The sequence below is a fragment of the Tyto alba genome, unplaced genomic scaffold, assembly GCF_018691265.1.
Source record: "Tyto alba isolate M040663 unplaced genomic scaffold, T.alba_DEE_v4.0 Super-Scaffold_42, whole genome shotgun sequence".
Taxonomy (NCBI): Eukaryota; Metazoa; Chordata; class Aves; order Strigiformes; family Tytonidae; genus Tyto; species Tyto alba.
The window spans coordinates 9,543,140-9,569,949 of NW_024881318.1; the positions used below are offsets into that span (position 1 = coordinate 9,543,140).

Genomic DNA, 26,810 nt, shown 5'->3' on the forward strand with positions numbered 1-26,810 from the left:
TTCAACAATGTTCTTAATAAGGTCATATTTATGATATGATAGTACCTTCTCTTCCCATTTTGTATCCCTTCTATGCACCAAGGATACCGCATATACTACCACCATCTTTATGATAGCAAAATAGTCCAAGATTTCCGTTTAGTATTACTCTGCATCCTTTTCAAAGGCAATGTGTTCCAGAATAGTGCCCTTCAGCACTACAATAAAAAGCGTAAGTTAGCCTGCCAAATACATTAAGATAATGTTTCTTCACTCAAATCACTGTTATAACTCTGTTGCTGATATGTTTGAAGTAAGCATAAGTTGAATTTTTCCTCATCTTCCACTCAGAAGTTCGATCAATATGAAAGAATAGATTAAGCCGAAAAAGTTCATACTCTCATGGACACAAGTACGAGGGAGAGATTTAGAAGATATATCAGGCTAATATTATAGAAGTTTTATCTTCATAACAAACACGATGAGAAGGAAGTTTATTATCTCCCACAGGCATTTCAGAAATTTGACAGTCAATGAAGCACACAGTAGAATATTACTCAATTTAATGGACTAATCACATGCTTGCAATTACGCACAAGCTTAAATACCTCCCCAAATTAGAATTCTATCAGATCTATTTTCACACTCATAGAAAAGATGATGTAATGGGAATTGAGCAAAATTGCTAACTAAAGTTTCAAAAACCCCAATAATCACTGTAATGCTCTTTTACACGTCTAGTAACCATGCATTTCCGTGATCTAATTTGCTCACAGAACTTCTCAGAAAATCTTGCAGTTAGTGATATTAAGATGAAGCTTCATTCTATGGAATGAATGACTATCTACTTCCCACCTTCACCAGGAACAGACCTACACATTGCTATATGTGAAAAAAAAATTATCCAGTCAGATGTGAAAATCAGTTCACAATTAACAGCGGGATCAAAAGCACCTGAGTACTAGATCTTTTCATTACAGTTTTTTAGCAGTGCAATTAAAACAGACTACTGCAACCTAGCCAAGAACAAACATGGCAAGATGACAAATTACCCCTTGAGCTGCAACAGCAGCAACAAGATTACTATACATTGACTCCTAAGTCTTGTAACAAAGTAGCAATTCTAATTTGAAATCTCTGAGTTAAAAGTAAATCATGCTTTCTAAAAGCAATAGTTTCTCACAGAGGAGGTGGAACTAGGAAGAGATTTTTTGCATAATGTAAAAAAAAAAAAAAAGCAAATTTGGGGGGGGTCAAAGTCTGATGAGCTTTACAATTACCTCATTCAACACACTAAAGATGAATGGCCACCATGAAGACATCAGAAACGTCCTACCTGCATCATTTACTTAAGAGTTTTCACTTTGGCATTTAAATTAAATGAATTTTCTAGTTTAGTCATTAGTATTTGTCAAAGAGAAAATAAACAATCTTGATCAATCTGGATAAACTTTTGCTTTTGCTTCCAGAAAAGAAAGTTCTAAACTCCACTGTATACACACATTGATTTAAATGTTTAAGGATGAAAAGGTTGGAGAAAGAATTACAGAGTCCATGAAGATGCTTACATTCAACTTTCAAGCTGCCCATTTCCTATCCCCTGCACAGCAGATAGCTTAGTAATAAAGTGTAAGAAGACTATAGTTTTGAAAATGGTATCAAACATTGTATAAAGCTGATTTCATAGAAAACTTCCAGTCACACCAATAGAACTGTGTACTGTATAAAAATCAGGATGGTAAGAAAACCTTAATCATCATACTAAAAGTTGCAGTTAAAGGTCTGAGATAACGGCAAGACTATGTTTTTATTTAGTTGAATAAATCTCCAAGTTTACCCTTCTATTTTGGTATTTTGTGTTTTTGGAAGAATGACAGACTTAGGACTGAGAGATCATACAAAAACCCTGTTGGGACAAGCACTAGTACAGGTAAATTCAATTCATTGCAAAGTTCCAAGATTTTCACTTGTGCTTTTTGCTCCTTAACCACACGACTGCCCTTTCCCTCTCACCAAAGAGCAGATTTGTATAGATTTTATTTTATTTTTGTCCTCAAGTTTGACCTACTGTATAGTATAGGCCATAGTTATCCTTGTATTAAACTCAGGAATCTTTCTTTTTTACTAGCAAGCATCTTCTCGCTGCTAAAACATTCCCTAAAATGGATTAGATACTTAAGGCTCAAGGTTAAGACAAGGTTAATTAAGAAATTCTTAGGAAGCTTTTACAAGCTTCAGGGAGGTATCCAAATCCATACTTCATGAACATTTGTAGCTATGTTTTTGCTAAGTAGTGAAGAAGGTAGCAATGCATTTTTAGGTAACATAACACATGTACATATGCGAACCCTTTCTCAATCCTGTTTAGTTTTTAAACAAATTGCAAATCATCCATTCTGAAAACTGGTGGCTACTCTAGTATTTATTCTTCAAGCAACATTAAGCAGCACTGCTTGTGTTTTTTATGACTACTAGCTACATAATTTTATCACTCCAATATGGGATTGCTCATTGTAAAGTCAGCTGCTTAAATTCAAGAGAAACTTCAGTGTCCTTTCTCATTGGGTCATAATATGAATTTGATGTAAGCACCCTGGCTACTACTAAACCTCAGATAAAAATCAACTGATACCCAAAAAAGAAAACAACAATAGTTAGAGGGGTTTTCCTGACTATTTTTACTGTTTTGACTTATAATTGTTACCAGCAGCCAGCATCCAACATTCATGTAGCATAAACTGGCATAAATGCTTATCACATTTCAGATTTTTCAGCAAAAGACTTGCTTTGCCCACTGCCTGCAGTCTAAACAATTCACAGTACAAACTATTCAGATGCTCTATTTTCATGAACAATTCAATCTGAAAGACTGTTCCAACAATAGCTTTTGTTTTCAAGGCTTTGAATTGAACAAACTGAAGTTTCTAAATAAGCCTGTGTAAGCTTCTCTTTTTTTTTTTTTTTTTTTTTTTTTTTAAATAGAAGCTGGTAAAGATGTTAGTGAACATCTCTAAATTGAACTTCCATGAAAATCAGCATTTTAGCTGCTGCAGTACACAAAGATGATACTGCTGCAGCTCAGAATTTCATCATATTGGCCAAAAACTTATAATCAAGTAGAGAGTGTGATATAATGCAACAAGAGTGTTATCACACTTGTTTCATATGTTGTGACGTTTATTCCCTTTTTCTTAAATTTTGAAATGAATTAATATACATGCAAAATCAACATCCAAGAAGCAGAAAAGCTGGTTGTGCAGCTGCAGCATCACTACCCAAATGGATAGAAAGATAAACATCTGCATAGACAAAATAAGCTCCATATCAATGTGACACTTTCACAAAGAATAAACCTTCTCAGAGCAGCAAGCAAATTTAAATACCGAAACAGACTCTAACCAAGCAAAACTGAGTTTATTTCTCCTGTAAATTTCTTCTTGGCATTAATAAATCTCAAAAATGTTTCCAAGCTCCACCTTTAACAAATGCTTGCATTTTCAGTCAGATAAAAAGGGACAGATATCCACTGTCTGAAAAGGCATGCCAAGCACCAAATTAGAAGTCCTTTCTGTTTTAACTTGTGAACTCAACTCTCATTTATCCATTGACTCACTCCTGGGGAAGAGAGAGGAGGGGGAAAGAGCACAGGTAGTTTTACCACAACCCAGATGAAGAAATTGGAAAGATTAGCTCAGGCTTAGAAACAAGCTGTCTCAAACTTTTTCTGTACCTCAAGTCACATCATATCACTGCTTTAGCTTTTATGCTTGTAGAACATCATTTTACTTTGATATGATTAACGTAAAGGGAACAAAACGTGTCTGCTCTCTCTTCTTGCTGATTTCCAAACAATTAGAGTGCTTACTTTCTTATCAAAGGGGATGAGACCTAGTCAATGTTTGCATTGACTTGGAAACACAGAGGGTGCTCTCAGCGTTACACTGCATAGAAAGAAAATTCTCCAGTGTCCTGAATGGTTTGGTTTTAGCCTTTTCTGTGTATGGTGTTATCAAAACCAAAACCGGCTGTTTTCACAAAAAGCCTTTACCTACTGCTTCATGGAAGCCAGGTATTTGTCCCATCTATGTTCACAATAACCTTGCTTGTAAATAAAATAGTTGCAGCATCTTTGCCGCACCTTCTTTAATAAATGGGCACCTGAAATACAGCTCAGTCAATTAGGGCACTGTTCTTTAATGCCTGACGAGTTCTTTGTACACCAATGAATCACCAGTCCCTGATGTTTTCTAATTTAAAGGTCAAATTTGCTATGAAGGACAGCCAGAAACCATCTGGCTTTCCTGTAGAGAAATCAAAAGCTTTTTTTGCTAGGAGGTGACAATACTGAATACATTAGCTACATCTCAAGAGTGATGGTCTACCTCTTCCTTACACAAAATTGGCTATATAATTGAGTCCAGATTTTAGTCATTATTACTTAGATTTATAGCACTGGCTAATTTAAAAGACCCCAACAATCAGTGTTGCAGCTGTACTGGAAATGAAAAAGCAAGTAGCACTGGCAGGAAAAAAGTGTGTATGGGGAAAAATTGTCATTGTATTATCAGTTATGCATTGACAAGTCAACATAAAGAGATTTCAGCTCAGCATTTTCCCTGAAAACTGTGAAGTGGAAAAGAATAAGCAAAGAGTGGAAAATTTAAAGGCAATTACCTCAGAGGCCACAGAAAGGGAGAGGCAAACTGGGGAGAAACTTCTGCTGCTTTTCAATTTAATTTCATTTTGTGACATTTTGGAACCAAAGCAGTTTTCAGAAAAGCCTAAATCGGAGGGTGGCAGTACACGATGGTGTAATGAACCATGAGGTGAAGCACACTAGACTGACAGTTTTCTTTATAAATAGTATGGAGAGGACAAAAGGAGATGAAAGGATCAAAAAGACAACTAATTTTAAGCTCTACAGCTACTTTTTCTTGGTCAAAATTGACAAATGTTTTACTATTAAACAAAACACCAGGAATCTGAAGAGGGTTCCTACAGTTTTGAGGATAGAGACAATTTTGTGTAATTTGTAATCACCATTTTCTGGGTTTTTCTATGGGGAAAAGTAATGATCGAAAGTGGAGTGAGGGAAGTTAGTCACTAAAACAAGCTTTTCTTACAACTGAAATGTACTAGCTAATTTATTTAGTGATATTAGGTACACCCACTGAAAGTAGTTAGCTGGTTGAAAAAATATTTTTTCACACACTCTCAAAGAATAGTTGTGAAACTTCAAACAGAGCTTTTTTTTGTTTTCAGGCCAATGCTGACTCAATAATTTTCAGTCCAATTCTAGGTGTGAGAATGCATTATTAAGGTCATAACTGATTTAATTTCTGAAAACAAATGTTATGAAAAGTGAGTAAGAACATATTGTCAAATTTTGGTATGCTCTAAATCCATATCTCCAGTTGATGTCACTGGGAGTTTCCGGTTCTTTTCACACTAACATGGGGGAAATAGCTGCATTATTGTCCTTCTCCAATAAGTAGAATTGGTTTGTGTACAGCTTGCTCTCTTTTAAACGAGAAGAATGTGAAACTACCTTCACAGATGACAGGAACAGACCACCTAGCTCTGCTTATACCATCCTGTCCCATGAACTACGTCAAACAGGTGTAATCTATACTTATTTCACAGAAAGTTGTATGTGATACAAGCTGCTGTTCCAATTTTGCCTTCACCTGATACATATTTGTCTCATGACATTTCACAACTATTTGACAGAAATGACACCTGGACAATATGCTTTCAGTTACATTTTAAACTTGATTATACAATTATATTCTGCCAGTTAACTCCCTGGGATGTCACATTTTTACTGGAAGGGAGATGATATTTTGTCAAAACCACTTTCCAACTATAAAGATCCTGCCTTCCCTTTCATTCCTCAGGTTAGTAGTAATATTCTTTAAGAGTGCTTTCTGCACTCAGGTTTTTCTAAAAAGTCTCATTTAACATACCAGCCTGAAATTCTTAAAAAAAAAAAAAAAAAAAAAAAAAATCACAACTCAAATCATCCAATGCCTCTGCCTCATTGAAGAGGACATATTCCACATACTTTAGATACTTTCATGATCTTTTTCTCCTTATTTGTCTGAACATAAGAATGTCCAAGGATTGATGAATTCCACCCATCTTTTCTAACTAATCTAACTAGCAAGCATCCTTTTATAATACACATATAGCTCACAGGAAGTGACAAAAGAAAGCACAAGAAATCAAACCATACAAAATGACAGCAGTATTCTTTATTCTATACCAATTTATTCTATTCTAGCCATCATTATCATATCGTATATGCAAATTTTAATTTTATTTAGAATACATGTATGATTACAAAAATTAAACCTTCATCCTGAAACTCAGCAGATTACTTTCTGAGAGTTTACAAAAGGGGAACACCAAAAATACTTCCAAAGGTGGCTTTACTCACTAGCATGTTTTTACATCTTGCTGTATTTTTCACCTGCCAGCTGGTATGTCCTGTAACATAGAGCACCCTCCTGCCCATCAGAAGTGATGATGCATGATGTCATTTTGTGAAGTTAAAGATTAGACTAGAACTAGAATGCTTTCACTTTAATGGTCACAGTTTTGGTTCCTTAAAGAAAAATCTTTCTTTCGAAATAATCTTCAGAATAATTCATGCCTACTTGGTAACAGCAGTATAGATGCACCTACTGAAAAATTCCAGTTTCAAAGATCTGTGTCAAATGAACTGTTCACCAAAGAAACTCCCTTCAGTAAGCATTTGTTTAAAAACAGGGTTTTTTTTTCCCTATAGTTTTAGTTGTAGTTTAATAATAGATTACTCTGATTTATCACCAAATTCAGATAAAGGTAACCTATTTAGTTACCTCAGTGACTGGACTTCACTTATCTGTGAGACCAGAGCCTCACTGACCCACCAGCCCCCTAAAGCAGAAGTGAGGGCACTACAAAACAGAGAATGAGTATTACTACAGCACCAATAAGGAAAATGCTGGCTATAAACTTCCACCTACGCTATTAAGCAGGATACCTTCTCAGACACAGAAGCATTTGTAAATCTTCACCTTTGTCTTCTGTGAAAGTGATACCATGGTTGAAATGGCTATTGACTTGACTCACACATCAGAAGTAATTTAATTTTGCAGGTCTGTCCAAAATGGATCTTTAGCTAATTTGAGTCTGTTGAAATATAAATGGATTTTTTGTTTAAAGTGTTAAGAAAAAAATAAAAATCAATTGAGATGATGAAAGCATTTATTCAATTTTCCTACAGCAAGGTACAGTATTATCTTGTTAAATGACTGAAAAAACTTACCATTCAGCCCAAGAGATGCAAGACAACTTGCTCCTTTTTTTTATTAGTACTAACAAAGCTCCTAACTGTTCTGAGAAAGGCTAATGGGTATTTAATAGCCAAAAGAAGTTTTCTAATGCATTATTTAAAAAAACCCAACAATGACCTATTCACCATTCTACAACGGGTTAAGATGATTCCGATCCTAGTCCATTTACAGCCGATTTGCTAACTGTTGTTTTAAAGCAAAAAAGTAAAACCAAAAATTGAGAACTAAAGTAAATAATTACTGTCATAGGAGCTTTGAACATAGTCATATGCATCCACAGTAGATCATGTCAACAACTGCTTTATGGAAGGGTCTTCTCTGCTTACTCTCTAAGGATCCCATTGTGATGTATTATTTTTGCACAAGTTCCAGGAGTATATTCAAAGGATAATTTTTGAACTAAAAGGACCAAACCTGAACAGTTAACAGAAGTTAAAAACAACTAAGCTGTCAAAAAAAATTGGAGTTTATATAAAATACCAATACTTGGGGAAGGGCTGAAAAAACTGTGAATGACAAAGAAAACATTTATGAACAAGCTAAACAATTTGGTTATGTTTTTGCTAATACCTTACTGTGTGGGTTTTGTTTTGTTTTTGAACAGAACAAGCACACTTTAAATGAACTTTGAGAACTAGGGAAGGTATAATCTTTCCCTTTCATAGCATCTGAAAATGTCAAAGGGATTTACATTCCTTATCAGAAATACCTGCCTTACTGGTTCAGTTCTAGATCTTTTCACATTTTAAAGATGCTGTGAACATACAGACTTGAACCTAGTATGAGGGTAAAAGTCACGGTTCACCAAGCTGCAGCACTGTCAGAGATCAGTATCCCAATAACTAATAGCTGTATTTGATCTAACAGTGATCTGTCATATAATAAATAAGCTTATGTTCTCTTCATGCAAAGAAGGCATTATTATACTTTGTAAGGAAACTTAGAAATAACCACATTGATCTAACTCACAGCTCTTAGAACTAACTTCCTTTTAGATTGTGCTTCCTTCCACGATCTCCAATTGGATGCAATACAATCATGCTCTACATAATCTTTATTTTTAACTACTGTGCATCAGTGAACTGCAACATACTCAGCAGCTGTTGAAAAAACTTCTTAGCTTTCAATTCTGTATGTTGATTTGTTATTTCAAGAAAATTACATGGGAAATTTATACAGAGTAAAAGAGTTTTAGAAGTCTCTGAAATACTCAAATGTTGCTATAATAAAACAATCCTTTACAAAAATTTTATGGAATCTGACAACCTATTAATTACAGACAGCAATATACCCTTGGACAGCACTTCTATAGAGTTTACCAATATAAAACACAATGCCAAGATAGTAATTAGAAACAAGGATATTTCATGTTAATTGGAAGCGAACACTGGGAGACTCCATTTGATAAAAAAAATTTTCAGAGCTCACAAGATAGCATTCAAGGCAATAATGAACACTATCATGTAAACTGACAGTGAACTCTGGACAGCGGTGAGTAAGATTAAAATATGAAGCAAGTCTCAAACTTGCTGCTGCAAACACAAAAGAACCATCATTTCTGGAATTCAATGAAATCATCAGTTTGATCTCTTGATAACTATTTCAGTCAATGACAAACTCTCCAAAATTAGCCCCTGCACTACCTGTAGGATTCATTGTGCACCTATTTGTAGATTTTGCAATTCAAAAGGTTTTCCCTGCCATACTGCATCATGGAAGTAAAAGTACTTTCCTCCATGTTTCCAACAGGTAGCCTGAACCAAACATGTCTTCTTTGCAAAGATGAAATTCACAGAGATGTTACAAGCATCCTGTTACATAAGTGTCTTCCTTCAAAAGAAGGTCTCCACGAAAATGTAGCTACTCCCAGAACTTGGTAGGTATTGAACCGTTACAGTTTTCTACTTGAAGACTATCTCCTATGTTCTATGTGAGTAACCTGCTCAATCTCTGTAGGGCATTTAGGGACAGAGGCAAGGTTCAAATACTGATATGGAAGAAGAATTAGCTGTCAGTTTCTCAGGAACACAACCGCGTGGAGGAAGGGCTGTCATCTTTATCACAAAATTCAGCACCTCTGCTTAGGGTGGCCTTCCTGGTAATGAAACTAAACAGCTACATGAACTGTTTGTATAAATTAAAACCAAGAAGCTCTGAACAGAAATCTTGCATTCTTGCAGGCAAAAGGGAAAACGTAATTGGAGTCACAGTTTAGTTTTCCTTAAGGGAATTGTATTAAAGCATGAAACACTAATTTAAAGATTCTGAATTTGCTTTTATAGCTTATTGAAAACACTGAAGAACAGTCTATTTTAGAGAAAATCCACTGCTCAAATAAAAATTACACTGAACCAATTTCATTTGGATATACAGGCTACACAAAATCTTTTGTGGAATTAAAACAGATAGACCTTCACTGTAAAGCAGGTTATAAAAAAGCCAACATTTGCTTAAAGTATAAGTGTAATGAAATCTAGATGAACAATCTTCTAGTATTTTTAATGTCAACTGCTGCTGAAACATCGAATGGAGAATGATTCAGGCTGGCGCAAAGGGACAAAGTTAGAATTATGGGACATGAGTCTGCTTTCACAATAAACAAAAATTTATTGGCGATGAAGGTATACCAGTCTCCTGGTTTTAAATCTTCAACAGGCTGGGTTTATCTACCAATAGACTGGTTTTATAAAACCATCCATAACTCACAGGATCCTAGACTAGACTGAACGATCTTTCACAATCTAGTCAGTGCCGATTGCTTCACTCATCAAAAGTTTCATAAAGTGGGATTACTGTTCTTAGCAGAATGCTAAAATAGCACTTGGAACAGACTGCTAGAGCAGACTGAACTACTGCATGGATGATAAAAAGCAATTAGGTATTTACTGGCACATGTGCTACGTGATCTCAAAAGTATATTCGCCTATCTTTAACTCCATTCATTTTACAAATTGCTCAAAACTTGTAAAACAGGAGCAAGTATTTTCAAGTCAGTTACAAATTAATCACCACAAGTGACTGACAGTTTCATCACATGGTGACTTGGGTTATGGAAAGACAAGGAAAGCTTTCTAGTTACCTTCTTTACAGTCTTGTCAGGTTCAAGAGCAATATCTGGAATGTTGGCATCCACCATGAGGGAAAATAAGTTCAAGATCAAGTTGGAATACCTAAACAGAAGAGCAAATTAGGTAAAACATTTTGTAAACTGTACAAAAGGCATTTTGTAAACAACTTCATTTAAGAACAAGTCATCATCTTAGTTTAGTTGAACACATAAGATACCAGATATTAACAGTGAAAGTTTAACCCTCAAACTGTCTCAAATTGCCAAAACAGAAGAGAGTGATCTTGTTTTAATTTTCTAAAAATTGTCAGAACATTTATTAAGAGACACATCAGTATAAACTATGATTTCATATATTGTAAGATTCAATGCCATTTTTCACCACTATTAGGACAAATACATGCTAGAATATTGTTCCAATAGGTTTATTTTTTATTAAAAATTATATCAGTGATACAGCAGTATTACATAAACTAGCATCCAAACAGCTGAGGTCTTCACAGTTACAAGAAATGATTTTTCAAGTTGATGCAAGGGCTCTTGCCATTACAAGTTGAATATAAGTGATTTAAGCAGACTCAAGTCTGCAGTTGTTCAGTTAAGCTGCAATAACAGTGGCAGGCATACTACACTTATGAAGTATAAATGTCACTTACAATCATTAAAAAAGACAAGACAGAGTATAGTTTTCACTTTTAACGTGGTGTTGGAAATACTTGCAAATCTTTCAAAGAACATCATTTTGCCCTTGCAGGAAATTAGTTGTAAGTCACTTTTTGAAAGGATAATTTTCAAGCTGTTCAACATAAACTGAACCTTCCTTTCCTCCATAAAGAGGTCTAGTCCCCTTTCAGAAACAAAACATGTAACTGACTTCAAAATCTGAAATATTGCTTTGCCAAGAGCATTAGGAGCTTCACAGATGATAGGAAAATGAATTCTTAGCAGCAAAACTTGTTTATTAGCAAGCTGCTGAATATATATATATATATAAGCTGACAATTGCAAGGAGTACAAAGTATTTTAACTACACAAAAGGACTGCTTCATAGCCATATTTTACAAAGTAAATACTGCTCAACAAAATAATCTCTATAGAAAAGCATAATTACATAAAAATCTTGACCCTTTATTATTATCTGGAACTAGCACTACCTAACACATTCCAGTGTAAATTTTAACTCTTTATAAACACAAACATTTAAAATAAACTGTTTAGGCAGAAATCTTCAGTGTCTAATCTGTTTCACCTGTTCTGCTTCACCCTTCCAGGGGCAAGTGGCTGAAATCAGGAAAACTACTTTCATCACAGATTAAAAGAAAGTTACATTACACTACCATTTGGTTTCAGATCTAGCTAAAAAATCTGGCAGTCAAGTTGCTTTGGTGCCAGGAAAAGACTTCACAAGTTTTAATGAAATTTTTTTCAACTTGCCTGAAACAAGCAAATCTCACTTTAAACATGTTTAAATCTTAGAGCTACATTCTCTCAAGTCTATTCCTTGGTCATTGTGAGTTTCCACTGGTAGTTCTCCCTTTGAACTGACCCAGGAATCCAGACTGTCAGAGTCCTTTTTGCTCTTGAATGACACAGAGGAGAACTTATGATCAATACTGGGGTTATTTAAGTGACAGAGGTTTGTAGAAGAGATTTCAAAGGTCAAGGGATCATTGCTAGATGCCAGTTAGGAGCTGGTTTTGTTCCACGCGATGAAGTCTTTTGATTCTTGGTGCTTAAACTAAAAATACTGGAAGCATAAGATCATCTGAAGAGCCTCATTTAAAAAAAAAAAAAAAAAAGAAATCATGAATACCTTATTTTGGGGGGGAGCACTGAGTGAGAAGAGACAAAAATTAGGAAAGAGGTGCTTACTATACTATCTGCAGGTCTCTCCTCTGCACCTCATCACAACATTTAACTCAGTAATCAACTAGCTGGTGGTCTAAGGATGAAAAAAAGCTTATTATGTACATTTGTTAGCTGCCACTAGGATCCTTGTTGTGTTTCATGGATTTTTAAAACATTTATTTGAAAACTGGGACTCGACCAGAGAGGTAAGTCTCCTATTTTAGACAGCTGTCACCCTTCCTATAGGCAACATCCTTGGCAAATACATCAGTATGTTCACAACTGGTCAACTAACAGCTCAAATTCACCCGAATAATAGACATTTTGCTGAAACAGAGTTAGGAATTTGACCTGTAAAACAAAAACACCTTTGTCAGTAAAGTTCTATCACTTGACTTTGACATCTACATTACAAAGGCCTCTGTAATGGGTGACAATCCTCAGCCAGAACAAAGTAGGCACTCACTTCTTCTAGGTTTAAGGAGCTTCAATTAAGCACCTAACCCTAAATCCTTCTCAAGTAAATGCACTGATTCCCTCAAAGTTCAGTACAAATTAAATTACAAAATAAATGAGCACTCAGTTACACTGGAGGTTGACTACACTTACGGCTTGCACATGAAATGCTAAAACCAAGTGTGACAGTTCAACCAAAATCACAGTTAATGGCTCCAGTATTCGATGGGAAACTTTGGTAAAGGAGATGGGGTCTCTATGGAAGCACCAGACTCGTGCAGGTAAGAACAGGGAGATGGGGGGAGAGGATGGGAGGGTCCCACAGAGATGGGACCACACACTTCTGAGGCTGGACTGCCCTGGCTGGAGCAACTCGTGAAGAGACAATGGAGAGGCCCTTATCACAATGTGTGTGCTGAGAGGAAAGGTCCAACTGCAGTCACCTCTGTGGAGATGGGGGAGTAGTTCCCCAATGACCCATTTCCAGAGAGCTCTGAGGGTACAAACTGTGCATGCACCGGGGCATGGAGGGTTCTAGAAGCATGAGCTGTGCGTGACACCCAATTAGCCTAATTAATCCAAGTACCTGCCCACAGGAGGGGCAAGGGATTAGAAAAGGGCACAAACAGAAGCCCTGCATGGCACCCCTCTGGAACTGGACCTCCAGGCTGGCTGGACCAGTGCTGGAACTAGGATTGGTGGAATCCCTCTCTCTCCTCCTCCTACCCCCTTATTTCCTCCCTCTCTCACTCTCCTTTTCTCTTCCTCTTCTTCTCTCCCACTCTTCATTTTCCACATATATGGCTCATTGCTACATGTTACAAGATTTAAGGATACAGGTTACAAGATTTAAACAGAGTTTTCAGTAAAAATTTAAGAAATCTAACAAAATAACTACTCCTACACAGAAGAGGCCTCATATATAGCAAGAAAGAAACCCACATCAGACAAAAGTTCAGATTCTCACTGCCATCTTTTCTGAGAACAGCAACTTTTGTTTTTAAGTGCTTAATAACTCATCAAATATATGCCTGATCCTAAGCACTCCTTTATGCATTTTTTTCAGTATTTACCGTCACCTTTAGGTGTCCTAAACCAACTGAATATTTAGGCTGTTGGCAATACTCTATCAAATGTGAAGCCACAAACTTCCACACAAGGACAGGACAGGAAAGTATACAGTTACGTGTGGTCCCAAACTAAAGCCCTAGCTACCTGGTCTAACTCAAAATTTTCTAAATTTAAGATACGATTGCTTTTTCTGCAGTATTGCTTGGGACTCCTGCAGGACTCATTTATTCTCCTCTTAAGACTACACATACTCCCCAGTCACTATCATGTCCCAGTTAGCTAAAATAAACTATGGCATTCATTCTTCCAAAGTACTTCCTGGCAGTCCAGACTCAAAACAAAACTGACCTGCTCCCATCCAGTTTTAACTTTGTTCTTCCCTCTTCACCACTTACCTCAAGCTTTTAGAAGACTATCTAGACACTGAACTGTCTAGTTACCACCTTTCCAAAGAATCAGCACTGCCCAAGGGCCATCACAGCTCTCCACTTGTTGCCTACAGTGTTTTTCATTCAGATCTCTATGGCTTCCTCTGTCCACTATACCACAGAGAACAGACTGGGGAAAAACCACTCTGGTCCAGCCAGCTGGATATCCCCATCTATACAGAGCAAATCTCAGCCCAAACTACAGCTTGTGTACTTAGTTACTTCCTACCTACGCCCACTAACTCAAACTGAATATCAAACTTCTCACATAACTAACACAGGGTAAACCCTTATTTGGAAAGGAACAATACAACGTAGAACATCACCCTGGAAAGAAAAGAAAAAAAACCTCTCAGATGCTGTGGCTGGATTCTTCTCTGCTGGATCCTGCTGAGGATGTGTAAACTGGGAATCCTCCAAAGAAGGGAAATGCTGACACGCAACAGGACTTGAACATCTTTAAAGAGGCTCAATGTGTATAATGAAGGCATAAAAGGCTGCTACAGCCCAAGTGAGGATGCAAGTTCTGCTGCCAGCCACAATTTGCTCTGCAACACATTCAGACTGCAGAGGCTGATTCTTCATTACAGCACCGTTGACAAACACACATGGCTGATTATTGTTCAAAAAAGCAGAAATCATCTCCCTCACTCTCCCCTCTCAAAAAAACCAACCAAACAAACAAACAAAAAAACCCATCACACATCAATGATGATATGCCAAACTGCTTCCAATTTAAAACAATGTACAAAACTATTTTTCCACTTAGAAGTTTTAAACTGTTTTGTCTTTGCTATGCCAACACCCATTCTACCAGGAATCCTGAAACACCGAGACACAGCACTTGAAAGATGTATAGAACTGTCCATACCACAGGGAAATAAAGAAGAAAGAATAAAACAGAAATTGATGGAGACGACAATTTGCATTCTGTCTCAGTAATCAGAGGTTATGATTCCATACCACAGAGCCAGAAGTATCTGAACAGGTTTGCATCAACGTGCAAAACTGTTAGAGCTAAGCCATTCCACCCCCAATTATTCTTTTTTCATTAAGCAAGTGATCTTAATCATTTTTAGTTCTAGCAATTTAAAGTAATAGTTATAGTAATACTAATATTATCCTATGCTATCTTTATTGAAAGCCTTAAAGATATTTATATAGAACCATTTAAAAATACTTTCCTATTAAACTGAACAAATATTGGAGAGACTATAATTACAACTACAATCCCAGACATTAAAAATGAAACCATCGTGATTTACAGTTTAGTTTTATAGCCAAATTACTGCTATACTCCACACTTAATGATGATCTTTGGAGCAAATCATTACATAAATTAATGCAATGGATAATCCTTCACTGACACAACAGACCTTTCCATTGAAACAGCTAGGTTTAAACAATAAAAACAACTCAAGTATTTCATAGATAAGAAATAGAGTATTACAAAACAGATTTAAGCAAAATTTAGAACACTGAGTATAGTCTGCTTGTTCTCTGAAGTCATGAACAGTTTGCTAATAACATGACACTTTTTTCATGCTGCTGAATTGTTTTTAACCCATTAATAAAGTCAGTTCATAAACCAACTCCTTACTCTATCTCCTTTTAACAAGTGCAGAATAACATGCAGCATTTTTATTTCACATCATTGCCTGCCTACTTTTCATACTATGTGTACTTTTCACAGTACTATTTTTTTCCACATATTTGGAGGTTTACATTATGTAATCTTGATATTAAAATAAAATTATTTCATATCCATTGAGTATGTACTAAATCAAGGCACTGAACAGACTGAGTATTTATCCGTGTTCTGTTCAAATAGAACAAAGCTGAGGTACTTGGCTCAGAAATTTGGTAAGTAATCCAGTCACTGAAAAAGAATTAAGCTGATTCTAAGTTTAAAGGAGTGGTCTGTTGGTCCATAAATAAATGGTCTAAAGAGGTTTTAACTGTCACAGCTCTGGATGTCTACAGAAACTGCTTGATATTGACAATCAATACTTGGTTGTCACTACAAGTACCTAATTTTTGTCCCACAGGACCCAAGACCAACTAAGCTTATGTATGTACCATCTTCAAGCCAATGAACTTGATCAGCACTGATCTAAACTGGAGGAAGATAAAGCACCGAACAAGTAATGACTTAGAGTTAAAAGGACAGTTACTTGATCATCAATAATCAGAGAAAAAGTTGCTTAAGGGCAAAAAGCAAGATCTTATTTAACATCCCACAGGAGTCACGAAAAATGCTAGTAGGACATTAAATAAGCAAAACTGGAGGCCTTAACTTGAAGGGCAATTACATTCAAGTCCCACATTACACCAGTGCTGTGATGTTTACATTTCTTTGTTTCATACAAATGCTTGCGTCTACATTCAGACTTCAAACAAGTTTGGAATTTACAACAGAAATACTTTCTCCAATTCATTTAAACCTTTTCTCTCCCGCTTTATAGTGGCTCTAATAAATTTTAGCATAGCCTTGTTACCTGCGCAGATGGAGAAAGGCTGTATAGCACTGCTTACGGAACTCCTGGTACTGTTCACTCTGCGTGCCTCCCATACCTTCCACCATCTCCTTATTCAGCTTCATTGGGGGAGGTAGAGGCTTAGGGTCCCGGCCCAAAATATAACCAAAGTCAATGTGAAATAGTTTACCTGTAGAAGAAGGAGAGTAAAACGTTTCACACTGTATCAAATCTTAATGAAAAACTTGGCAAAAAAAAAAAACATCTTTAAGTGCAATCTCCAGAAAATGCTGAGCAGCTATCAAAAATACAATTCACTTTTCTGTAAGACTTATAACTGTATATTTCATATCTTCAGCTGTCAATTTGAAATTATGGGTTTAAAAACATCAAGTTAATTTCAAATTCAGAGTACCAACAAACCAGATGAGTTTTTCTGCTTTTTTTTTTTTTTTTTTAAAAAAACCACACTGTATTTACAAAGACTGAAACAATGTTGAAACTGGTCAGTTACTAATTCTTTGCACCTTCTTTGGAATTTGTTAGCAAAGTAAAATATTAATACACACACTGAATTGCTTTCAGCATCCCATTTGGTTGCTGTGGCATGAAATATGTTATTTCAGTTGCATGTTAAATTTACCAAAGGAAAAACAAGACTCAATACTAAGAATGACCTTCTGAAGCCACTAAATACCAAAGAAGATTCCAAAGCTATTTCAAAATTCTGCTTGAGTGAGGTGAAAATTTATCAACAGTTTACAAATACACTAAAGAAACATCACTACAATTCCAAACCTGAAATTGTATTTCAAATGTGCCAACATCTGTCTTACACTTTTTCAGTATTAAAATGCAAGAGCTACATCACTTGATTACTACCCTTCCACACTTTGGATCAACTGACTACATTTACAATGTTCCTGCAGCATTAATGTGACAAAGACATCTCATGCCTCAAATGCACAAGGTAACTTCCCTTCCTATCAAAACCTTGCATGTAGCCATACTGTTTACAATATTGCTAAGATCTCTATGAAGAAGTAACCACTGTATCCCTTTCAGTAGTACTGAACCATATGTGAGATACAATAGGTGGTAAAATGAACAACTGAAACACCAGAAACTTCAAAAAACCTACTAAACCATTTAGATAAACTGAAGATTAAGTATTTTATAAACTAGAGAACAAAAACATTGTCAACAGAAATCAAACTAGTACAATTCATAGCTCTCAGGAAGACAGTTTCTAGGAACATTCTTGAGTCACTTCTTAAGTAGAAAATATTGACCATATAGAGCAAAAAAATCTTATGGAAGTGTGCTGCAAACAGGTTTTCAGATTGAAACGCATAATTTAAAAATGACTTGGGCCATACCACAGCTACATTACAAAAAGATGGTAAGAGTGTAGCTATGCCAAGAAACATTATTAAAAAATACATATAAATGAGATCTGTTAAGTGATTTCCTTAGGACAGAGAGAAACTATCTTCCTGAACTCTGCATTAATGAGTAATCAGGAAATAAATTAAACAAGTACAAAATGCTGATGTGTGCTTCACCTGTTAAGTTTTGCATCCCAATCAAAGCTATCCAGTGACATTAATAAATTTAAGATTTCTGTAAATAATTTATAGAAGAGAATGAAATGTAGATACAAGATGGAAGATCTTTTAAATAGGAAGGTACAAAATTATTAGCATGACTGTTATCTAGACAGTCACAGATAGCACAGAACAAACACAAGAGTGTTGCTTCAGAATTACGGAACTGAACACCTTTATGGACAGAGATCTATTTGCCAAGGGGTATTTTAACCAGCATGCATATTCATGTGAGTATTTTCATAAGCTTAGGTGCTCAGTAGTCTTGAAAAAAATGGAACAGTCAGTATTTTTCAATTAGTCACCCTCTTTGACCATTTAATTGAATAATAATGTTCTATCATCAGAGAAGGATACTTGAGTTCTGTCATAAGCACTCTTCCTTCAACCCAAAAAACAAATTCCATCACAGTCAATTTTCTAAGGGAGATCACAAGGATGCTTAATAAGCAGTCAAAGTATTCGCTACTTGATAAATGCCACAACCATTTTATTTTGCATACCTAATTGTGCTACAAAACCCCTTCCCTTTCTTGAATAGTTCTTTTTCAAGCTGTTTTAGGAGTTATTTTTAGAATGCATTTTTGTACACTAACTTTTTGAAGTAGGCACTTTGATATATACACCCTCTCCCCCGTTAAGTTACGAAAAGTATTTAATTAAAAAGTTTTGGGGTGTCTGTTTTCTGTTCACTTACTTAAACCTGTCACCTTGAAGAGTCAAGAGACAACATTTTGAATAAAACAACAACTCTTGTGGCAGTAATTAGATCTTTTTTTTAGTTTGCTCTAGAGATAGGGAATAAGAAGTGATAATTAGTAATTTAAATTGGTAACAGAGATGCATCTAAAACATTCAAAAACATTTTAATAGCTGACTGATAAAGGTTCATATAAATTAATTAGGTATCAACTACTTTACTTGCACATTTTTAGGAATAAAGTATAAAAGAAAATATAAGATGAGGCCATCCTGCATTAACATTATAGCTTCAGTAGCTGTACTGCAGAATTCACTAGATTTTTAGGTTGACTCAAAATGTATGTCAAAAGCTTTCATCTAAACACGTTAAATATATTTAATATATTTAAAATCCATGTACTAAACACAGACTTAACTCATTTTCATTCATGCAATTCCTTCAAGATCAATTAATCCTGCATACCATATTACAGAATAGAGACAGAAGGTTCCCCTTGGTGCTTGCTTGAAGCCACGACACCAGTAAAAAACCACCAGTAAGCTTGAGGGAGTAATGTAATTTTAGAGCTTTGTACAGAGAAGCCTGACTTAGGTCCTCCTTGAGGACTTAACTATAAACGGAATATGCAAAGAACAAGTCTGCTTTGGACTTGTGAAATTGGTTGTATATTTAATATGGAAAATTGGGTGAAAATTATATTTATGTTAATCAATAATATATTTATGAAGTTCATAAACTTGATGATTTGAAATCTTTTAATACTAAGACAAAATGTTCCAAGTATCTCAAGTAATCATCCCAAGTAAAATTCGTATCAGAGTGTAACACTGAATATGCCACTTACAATATTAACGAATGCGATAATTAGTGTCACTCAGTATAAACTATTTTGAGAACAAGGCTGGAGGAGGTTTCTGGCACCTATTTGATAAGGTGCAGTGCCAGAAAACACTAAATAGTAGCGGAAAGAGCAGGATAAAAACAGGAATCTGAACATTACAGCTTTGTATAAAGCAACTCTTGTAGATTACATGAACTTCAAAAAAAAAATCACTTTGGTCTAGAAATTACTGTACTGAAGATGTAATTTTAAGAGGACAAAAAATATATTTAATAAGAAGTTTTATTCCATAAGAATTGACTTGCAATGTGAATAACATACTGTCTTCTGAATTAGCCATCACTCCTTAGGCATCTGTAAGGACAGAGACAAAAACTGCCAGTAACAACTTATGAATTATTTTTTTGTCAACCTGTTATTCTTCTTCAAGAACACAACTCCTCAAAACACTACATGTTTGAAATATGTCAGCCTCAGTTATGACAATACTTTAAAAATAACACTGTCTAGTAATTACAGGTGAAAACAGTCTACAGGAGAATGAGCATCTTATTTGGGCAGGTGTTAAATGAGTTTCTTTAGTTCTGGAATGTCGTACAACTTGTGCAGTTTGTATTTGGAAGTTCCTGAATGTTATGTAATTTGGTTGATAAGAAGCATACCTTCTCAAATAGATTTAGAAGATTACTCTTTTAAACCTTTATTTCATGGAATTACAGAATGGTTGAGATTGGAAGAGAACTCTGGAAGACACCTGGTCCAACCTTCTTGTTGAGAAGGTCCACCTAGAGCTGGCTGCCTTGTGTAGGCTCATGTCCAGATGTTTTCTGCATGCTCTAAGCATAAAGACTCCACGACTTCTCTGCGAAACCTGTGCCAGTGCTTCATCACCATCACTATGAGTAGTAATTTATATTCATAGCATGGTATTTATATAGAGTTATCATCTATCCTCCCAGAAATTAGACTGCTTGTGAACTTTGTGTAACACTATTTTTTCTAAAGGCTTTAAGCTTCCATGTTTTATAAAATAATTACACTTCCTTACTTCTATACAGTGTTAGTCCCCTAACATGTACACTTCAACCTCTCAGAACACCATGTTTTTACTCCAGCTTCCAATCTGTCTTTTTCATATTTATTAGATCTTAATTTAAAGAGCTCTTAATGATTAGACATGCTTATAAATTAAAAGCAAAACTGAACTTCTAGTTCTGGTTTATAATTGTTCCTGAATGACTACTAAATCACGTGTATGGGTTTTTTTTGGTTGAATCATGTTTTAAACTAGAAGTTATGACAAGTGAAACAGATTTCATCCTCTGAGCCTCTTACATTGTTGTAGGGCTAGATATAAAAGCCTTGGATTTCTAATATTTAGTAATTAAAAGCTTTAGACACTTAGAAATTTGAGTTCCTTATAAAAAACAGGGGGATTTTAGGCATCTGAGAAAACAAAACATAACAATTCAGGAAACATCTCGAGACCACAAACAAATATGCATGAACTTCCTACTCTGTTTTAAGTCTAGGAGCAGGACTGTATGTAGGCACCTACATACAGTCCCAGATACACAGCTTTGTCCAAACATTTCTGATGTTGAAAGTGGCTCACTCCTCAAAGTCTAAAAGATTACATTATCACTCTTTCAGGAAGCATGAAAAACCTCTGCTGGGAAGACTTCAAATAGAGCTCTCACCTTAAAAAACAGTGGCCTCCACTCCCAATTTATTTTACTGTTGAAAAAGCAAGACAAGTCATTTCCTGACTGGAAGAGGATGAGACATTCCCAGAAATATGCAATAATGCAGCATACACACACACTATTATTTCAATCAAAACCTAAAAGCTGTTACTGTTGTGTACTTTTAAGCTTCTTTTAATTATTATTTTTATGAGGTGAATTGCACTTTTCTACTGAACACCTGGTTTTCTAACATACGGAATAAAGAGGACAGGGCCCTGGAGAGCTCAAGGAAATGGCACCAAACATGGAAGACATCTCTGACTAGCAGTCAGGGCATGAGGAATTTGAAAAGTCCACCTGAATCCCTTTCATGGAATTCCTTTCACTTCTTTTCATGGACTTGTGGAGACTGAAAATTGCTATCTGGTGTTTGCAATAGTCAATAACATCTGATTGCAGTCGGACAGGCTGATTCATCCATCACTTTTACCGCTAATGCCTAGATTTTTGTACAGGAGAAAGTTCTCATATAGCAGCACAGAAATTGTTTTATTTCACCAGAGGACTGTTAGGAAAAACTAATGAAAACCTGAACAGAACTCTGAAATCCTTAAACAAAATACGGAAGGCAAATCAAATTAGATGCAATTACTAAATAAAGTAAGTCTGATAGCAATTGTCTTTTAACAGGTAAGAAAGCCCTACCAAATATTTTGAACTTAACTGTTCCCAATTTTGAGAAGAGGGGGGAACAAAAAATCTATCCCAACCAAAACACAAAATCTCTCAAGTGCTGAATTTCAATATATTTTCTGTACACTGAAACTGCCACTATTATTTTAACCTGGCTCATACAGAAAAGGTGTAATTTAGTGGCTATTTTAACTGAATTCCTACTTTAAATTTGAAGTTATAGGATAAAAATTCCTGTGATGAAAATGAGTGGACGGATGGATAGCATCATTTCATAGCTTTCTCAGCAAATTCTGATATTACTGTCAAAATTTCTCCTTTACTAACAGAGCACTGCCATGATGAAAAAAATCAGAATGCCTGATTTATTGTCATAATTTTCATCAGCTCCGTGTTACAACTTTTTCAAGACTACATGAAAATGGAAGAAAGTAGCATGAATTGTTAGAGACTTATTCAGGATACAGGTTATAAATTCAGTATGCAGCAACAACTGGACAAAAGCTTATCACTGTCATCCATGTAATGGGTAAGGGCCCAGCTTCTGCTAAGCATTTTAATTTTTCTGTCCCTCACACCTCAAAATTCACTCCATGCAGGCATATTATAAGATGTCAGATGTGTACTGTTAAATAAGAAGTAGTGTTCAAGATACCTGTAAGAGAAAATGTTTTATCTGGACAACAGCTAGAAGTTTATACTCTTTGTGGTAGGCATCACAGAAATTGGAGCTGCAGAGAGAAATCTAAAGGGTAACAGTATGTGTTAGTTTTGCTATTTTGTTATCAAGACCAGACATTTAAAAACGTATTTAAAAATTCCAGTGAATTTTATATACTATCATAGTTTGCAACATCAATAAATGTATTTATTAATGTACTTATCTAAGCACTGATATAGAAGAAGGGTTTGAATCCTACAGTTTTTCCATTTTTGTCATCTTCAAACCTGCTTTGAGATAGATGGTTTTAACTGAAAAGCACTGAAAGTCCAGTGTCACGTCACATATGGAACTGTTCAAATCTTTCTGTCTTATCTGACAACCCTTTCTAACTGAAACTGAAGAATAAATCAGATGTCAATTGGTGCAACTCATACTGAAGACAGACCACAGCTCCATCTCTAAGCATTAAATGAGAAGAGAGCCCAGTTATTTCACCTAATAGCCTAGTTCTTTCAGCTATCTACACAAGATGCTAAAAGCAAATGTGGTTTTCAAGTTCTGAGCCCTCAGTTTTTGACCTGTCCTCAGATATTAATAACCAAATTTTATCTACACAGACATTTGCTCTACTGCTACAGAGCAATCTCAGGTATGGAGTTCAGAACAAACCACCTGTATTTAGAGAACCTATAATGGGAACTTGAATTTTCATGCAGGTCCCTTTAAAGGTTATTGATAGATCGAGCTGGCCAGTCAGTAGTGTGTGAGTTAGTTGGTCAGACACACACATGCAGTGCTACTCAAGAATGCCATCTGAATGCATATGATATCCTAAAGTATCTACACATAGCCTGCAAATGTGACGGGACCTTTGTGAAATCTTCATCTATAAAGCAAGCTGAAGTTATTAAGGTATCTCAAATAGGAAAAGAGACTTGTCTATCACAGCTGAAACATTATTCAGGCTCTAATGACTGTATCAACTGTCTCAAGACTTTAAAAGGCTTAGCAAACATGAAGACATTCCTATCTAGGTGCTACATCAGTAACTAGATCTTAACACTACAATCAAAACCAGAGTGGAACAAATGCAGAAGTGTTTTCAAGGGATGGCATGACGTAAATGAAACATACTAGCATACCCATATCACATGAAAGCTAACTAACATGCTGTATCTCCTGTATCTCAATCCAGCTTCACAATCATCCAGCTCTTCCTTCCAAGGCAACAAAGGGCACATTAGCTGGTAAACTGGATGCTGGTATTAATATATAAATCAGTCTGTAATCCCACAAGGCACTGATGTTACTTAAAGCTGGGCATTCAGCTGCAAAACAGTGTCTTGTTATTTACAAGTCACAGTAATATCTCCTGTTATAGACTTAGAAACAAGAAATTAAAACATACAGCAATTGATAACATAGTTCACGAAAAGTAGGAAGTTGAAAGTTCTCAGAGAAAATAAATATTCCTGTAATGCAATACTGACTATATAATGTGACCTTCAGGTTACGAGCTAAGGCACATTTGTGAAACTGATGCAAGTATTCTTGTAATTTTTAACATTACTGATACATGCGAATGTTTTGACTGAAAGTTCTCTGTATCTCTTTCCAAAACAACTTCTACAGCTGTTCTTGAAGTATAATGTATAGCATTTAAAAATCTGAAGTCTAGATATTTTGTTTAAGACTACTTTAAAAAAAATTCACTCTATTTCTAGAACTACAGGCATAAACCAGTCATGAAAGACAGCAGAAATTATTTCATACAGGTAACAAACATTCTCATCCTGTAGTGCAAAAATAGTACATTTCTACCAGTGAGTGGAAAATATCTTTTTATGAACTTCAGTATCTATTGTTTAATATTCAAATTATACCATAACTTTTATAAGCATAGTTATTTGTGTATTAGAAGATGATTCAACAATTCTATTGGAAGCAGTCCAACACAGGTGTGGCTACACAGCACCAAACTAAAAGGTAGAGCCAAGAAAGGTAATGATATATATTGCCAAATAAATCCAAGAAAAGTACATGAAGCCATAGCAGGTACTCAGCATTCCTTACCCTACTGGAAAGCTTCAATCTATTAAATAAATACCATTAAGAAAGGATGCATGTATGGTCATACAATTTTGAAGAAAGGTACTTACAGCCTCCATTCCTAAAGAGAAGTTAGTTTTTTCCAACTTAAGACTAAGAGATTCACAGTAGCAAGCCTCCGTTGTATTTGGAACATAAGAATTTCTCTTGATAGCTCAAAAAGCCTCTCTTGAGTATGTGACGGAGCATAGGTAGTAGTTGAAAACAGGTTTCAGACTCAGAGTGTACCATGGACGCACACTGCCCTCTGCTGTACTGCTTAAATTCTTCCACCAAGCCAAAGAGCCACTGTGGTGTTACTTTTTAACATAGACTGGCAGGGTGCACTTTACCCCAAATCAAAACACTAAAATATTACTACTCTGAGCATGCAAGCAGTGCCTGCTATGGAAAGATTTATATCCGTCACCTTAGACAAATAACTGAGATCTCTCAAGACAGATTTCTAAATGCCAATTTGTACATTTCTAAACAGGTAAGGAAAAACACACTTGCTTTCGTTATTCCCCCGCATGCTTAAAAGCAAGACTTCTAACCTTAATATCAAGGCCCAATGGTTAATTTTGTACTCTTTCATAGAGAATATGCTGATTCAAAGTAATACATGCTTCAGTCTTAGCTCTAAACTAACAAGCCTTCCACGCAGATGTGTCTCTTTTCCCCAAATAACATTTTTTATTTATGTTCCTCATTCAGTAAACTTTTTACTTTATTATAAGCATGAACCACAACTCATAACTCTTCATCACTACGTAATTAAGGTATTCATGGCATCGGAATGCCTGTGGGAAGCTGTAGTTCAAAAGTAAGCAGCAAAAAACCCCCAACAAAACAAAAAAACAACTCAAAAAAATCTTTCCCCTCCAAGAAATGTTTTTGTTAAAACATCGTGAAGTTCATGCAGCTATACACAATCTAATTTTCAGCAAAAACACTTGAATTTCCCTGAACCCCAAGGCACTGACTGTAATAGTTGAAGTAGCTTGATTTTCTAATCCTTCATTTCCTCTAGTAGAGAAATCTATTTATTTAGTCACAACAATTATTCACTCTACCTGGTCTGTTATTAATTTATATGGATAGCGACAAAAAAAGAACATTAAAAGGGTTGAAACAAGTCAGGGAGAAACCAAATGAATATCTGCCATTTTGAACTTTCAAGATAACACGGGTTTTACTCCAAACTAAAGGATGTACTTGATTAAACAGTAACTTCTACCACTTCCTCTCCCCCAGCTGTGAATTTGTAATGACCAGGTCACTAAAGAGCATTTCCTTCTTTGTTTTTAGAGAAGGCTTAAAAAAAAATATATATATGTAATCTCAACTGGAGATCAATGGTCCAGCCAGCTCAGTTAGGCTGATGATGAAACACTTGGATATTGGCTCTACAGTGGTTTGGTTGCATCAAGAACATAAGATTCACAAAGAATAGAAAATGCTGAAGGGAATCCTGCTCTGATAATTCTCACATGACATTCCCACTTCTGGGACATATCATGTAAATTTCCTAGAAAAACATACAGATCTGGCGAGCTCACAAAACCACTCTGTTTAAAAAAAAGTCAAATTGGAGACAAGAATTTCCATGGACATGTCAGTGAAGTCATCAAGATTATACCTAATTTTATATGACTACTGATACTCGTCTAAACATCTACTTTATTTGGAATAGCATTCATAAAAAAAAAAACAGAGTAATTTGATAACTATTAATATTAAATTGTCATCCAGTTAGTACATCTTGAATTTGCTTTCTGATAGCATGTAAAAAAAGCTGCTAAACAGGAATGTAACAATTAAACAAAAAATCAAAGAGTTTGATAAAGAACAGTTAGG

General features: G+C 35.5%; 1 protein-coding gene across 4 annotated transcripts in view; it reads right to left on the minus strand.

The window, feature by feature from the left end:
* Positions 1 to 26,810, minus strand: part of PIK3C3 (phosphatidylinositol 3-kinase catalytic subunit type 3) — an 88,426-nt gene that overhangs the window by 13,809 nt on the left and 47,807 nt on the right. For all 4 annotated transcript variants that reach the window (XM_033011122.2, XM_033011121.2, XM_033011124.2 and 1 more), the window contains 2 exons: positions 16,688 to 16,856; positions 10,399 to 10,489 (listed from right to left, as the gene is read on the minus strand). In XM_033011122.2, coding sequence (XP_032867013.1) covers positions 10,399 to 10,489; positions 16,688 to 16,856 — 260 coding nt within the window. The remainder of the gene's footprint in view (positions 1 to 10,398; positions 10,490 to 16,687; positions 16,857 to 26,810) is intronic.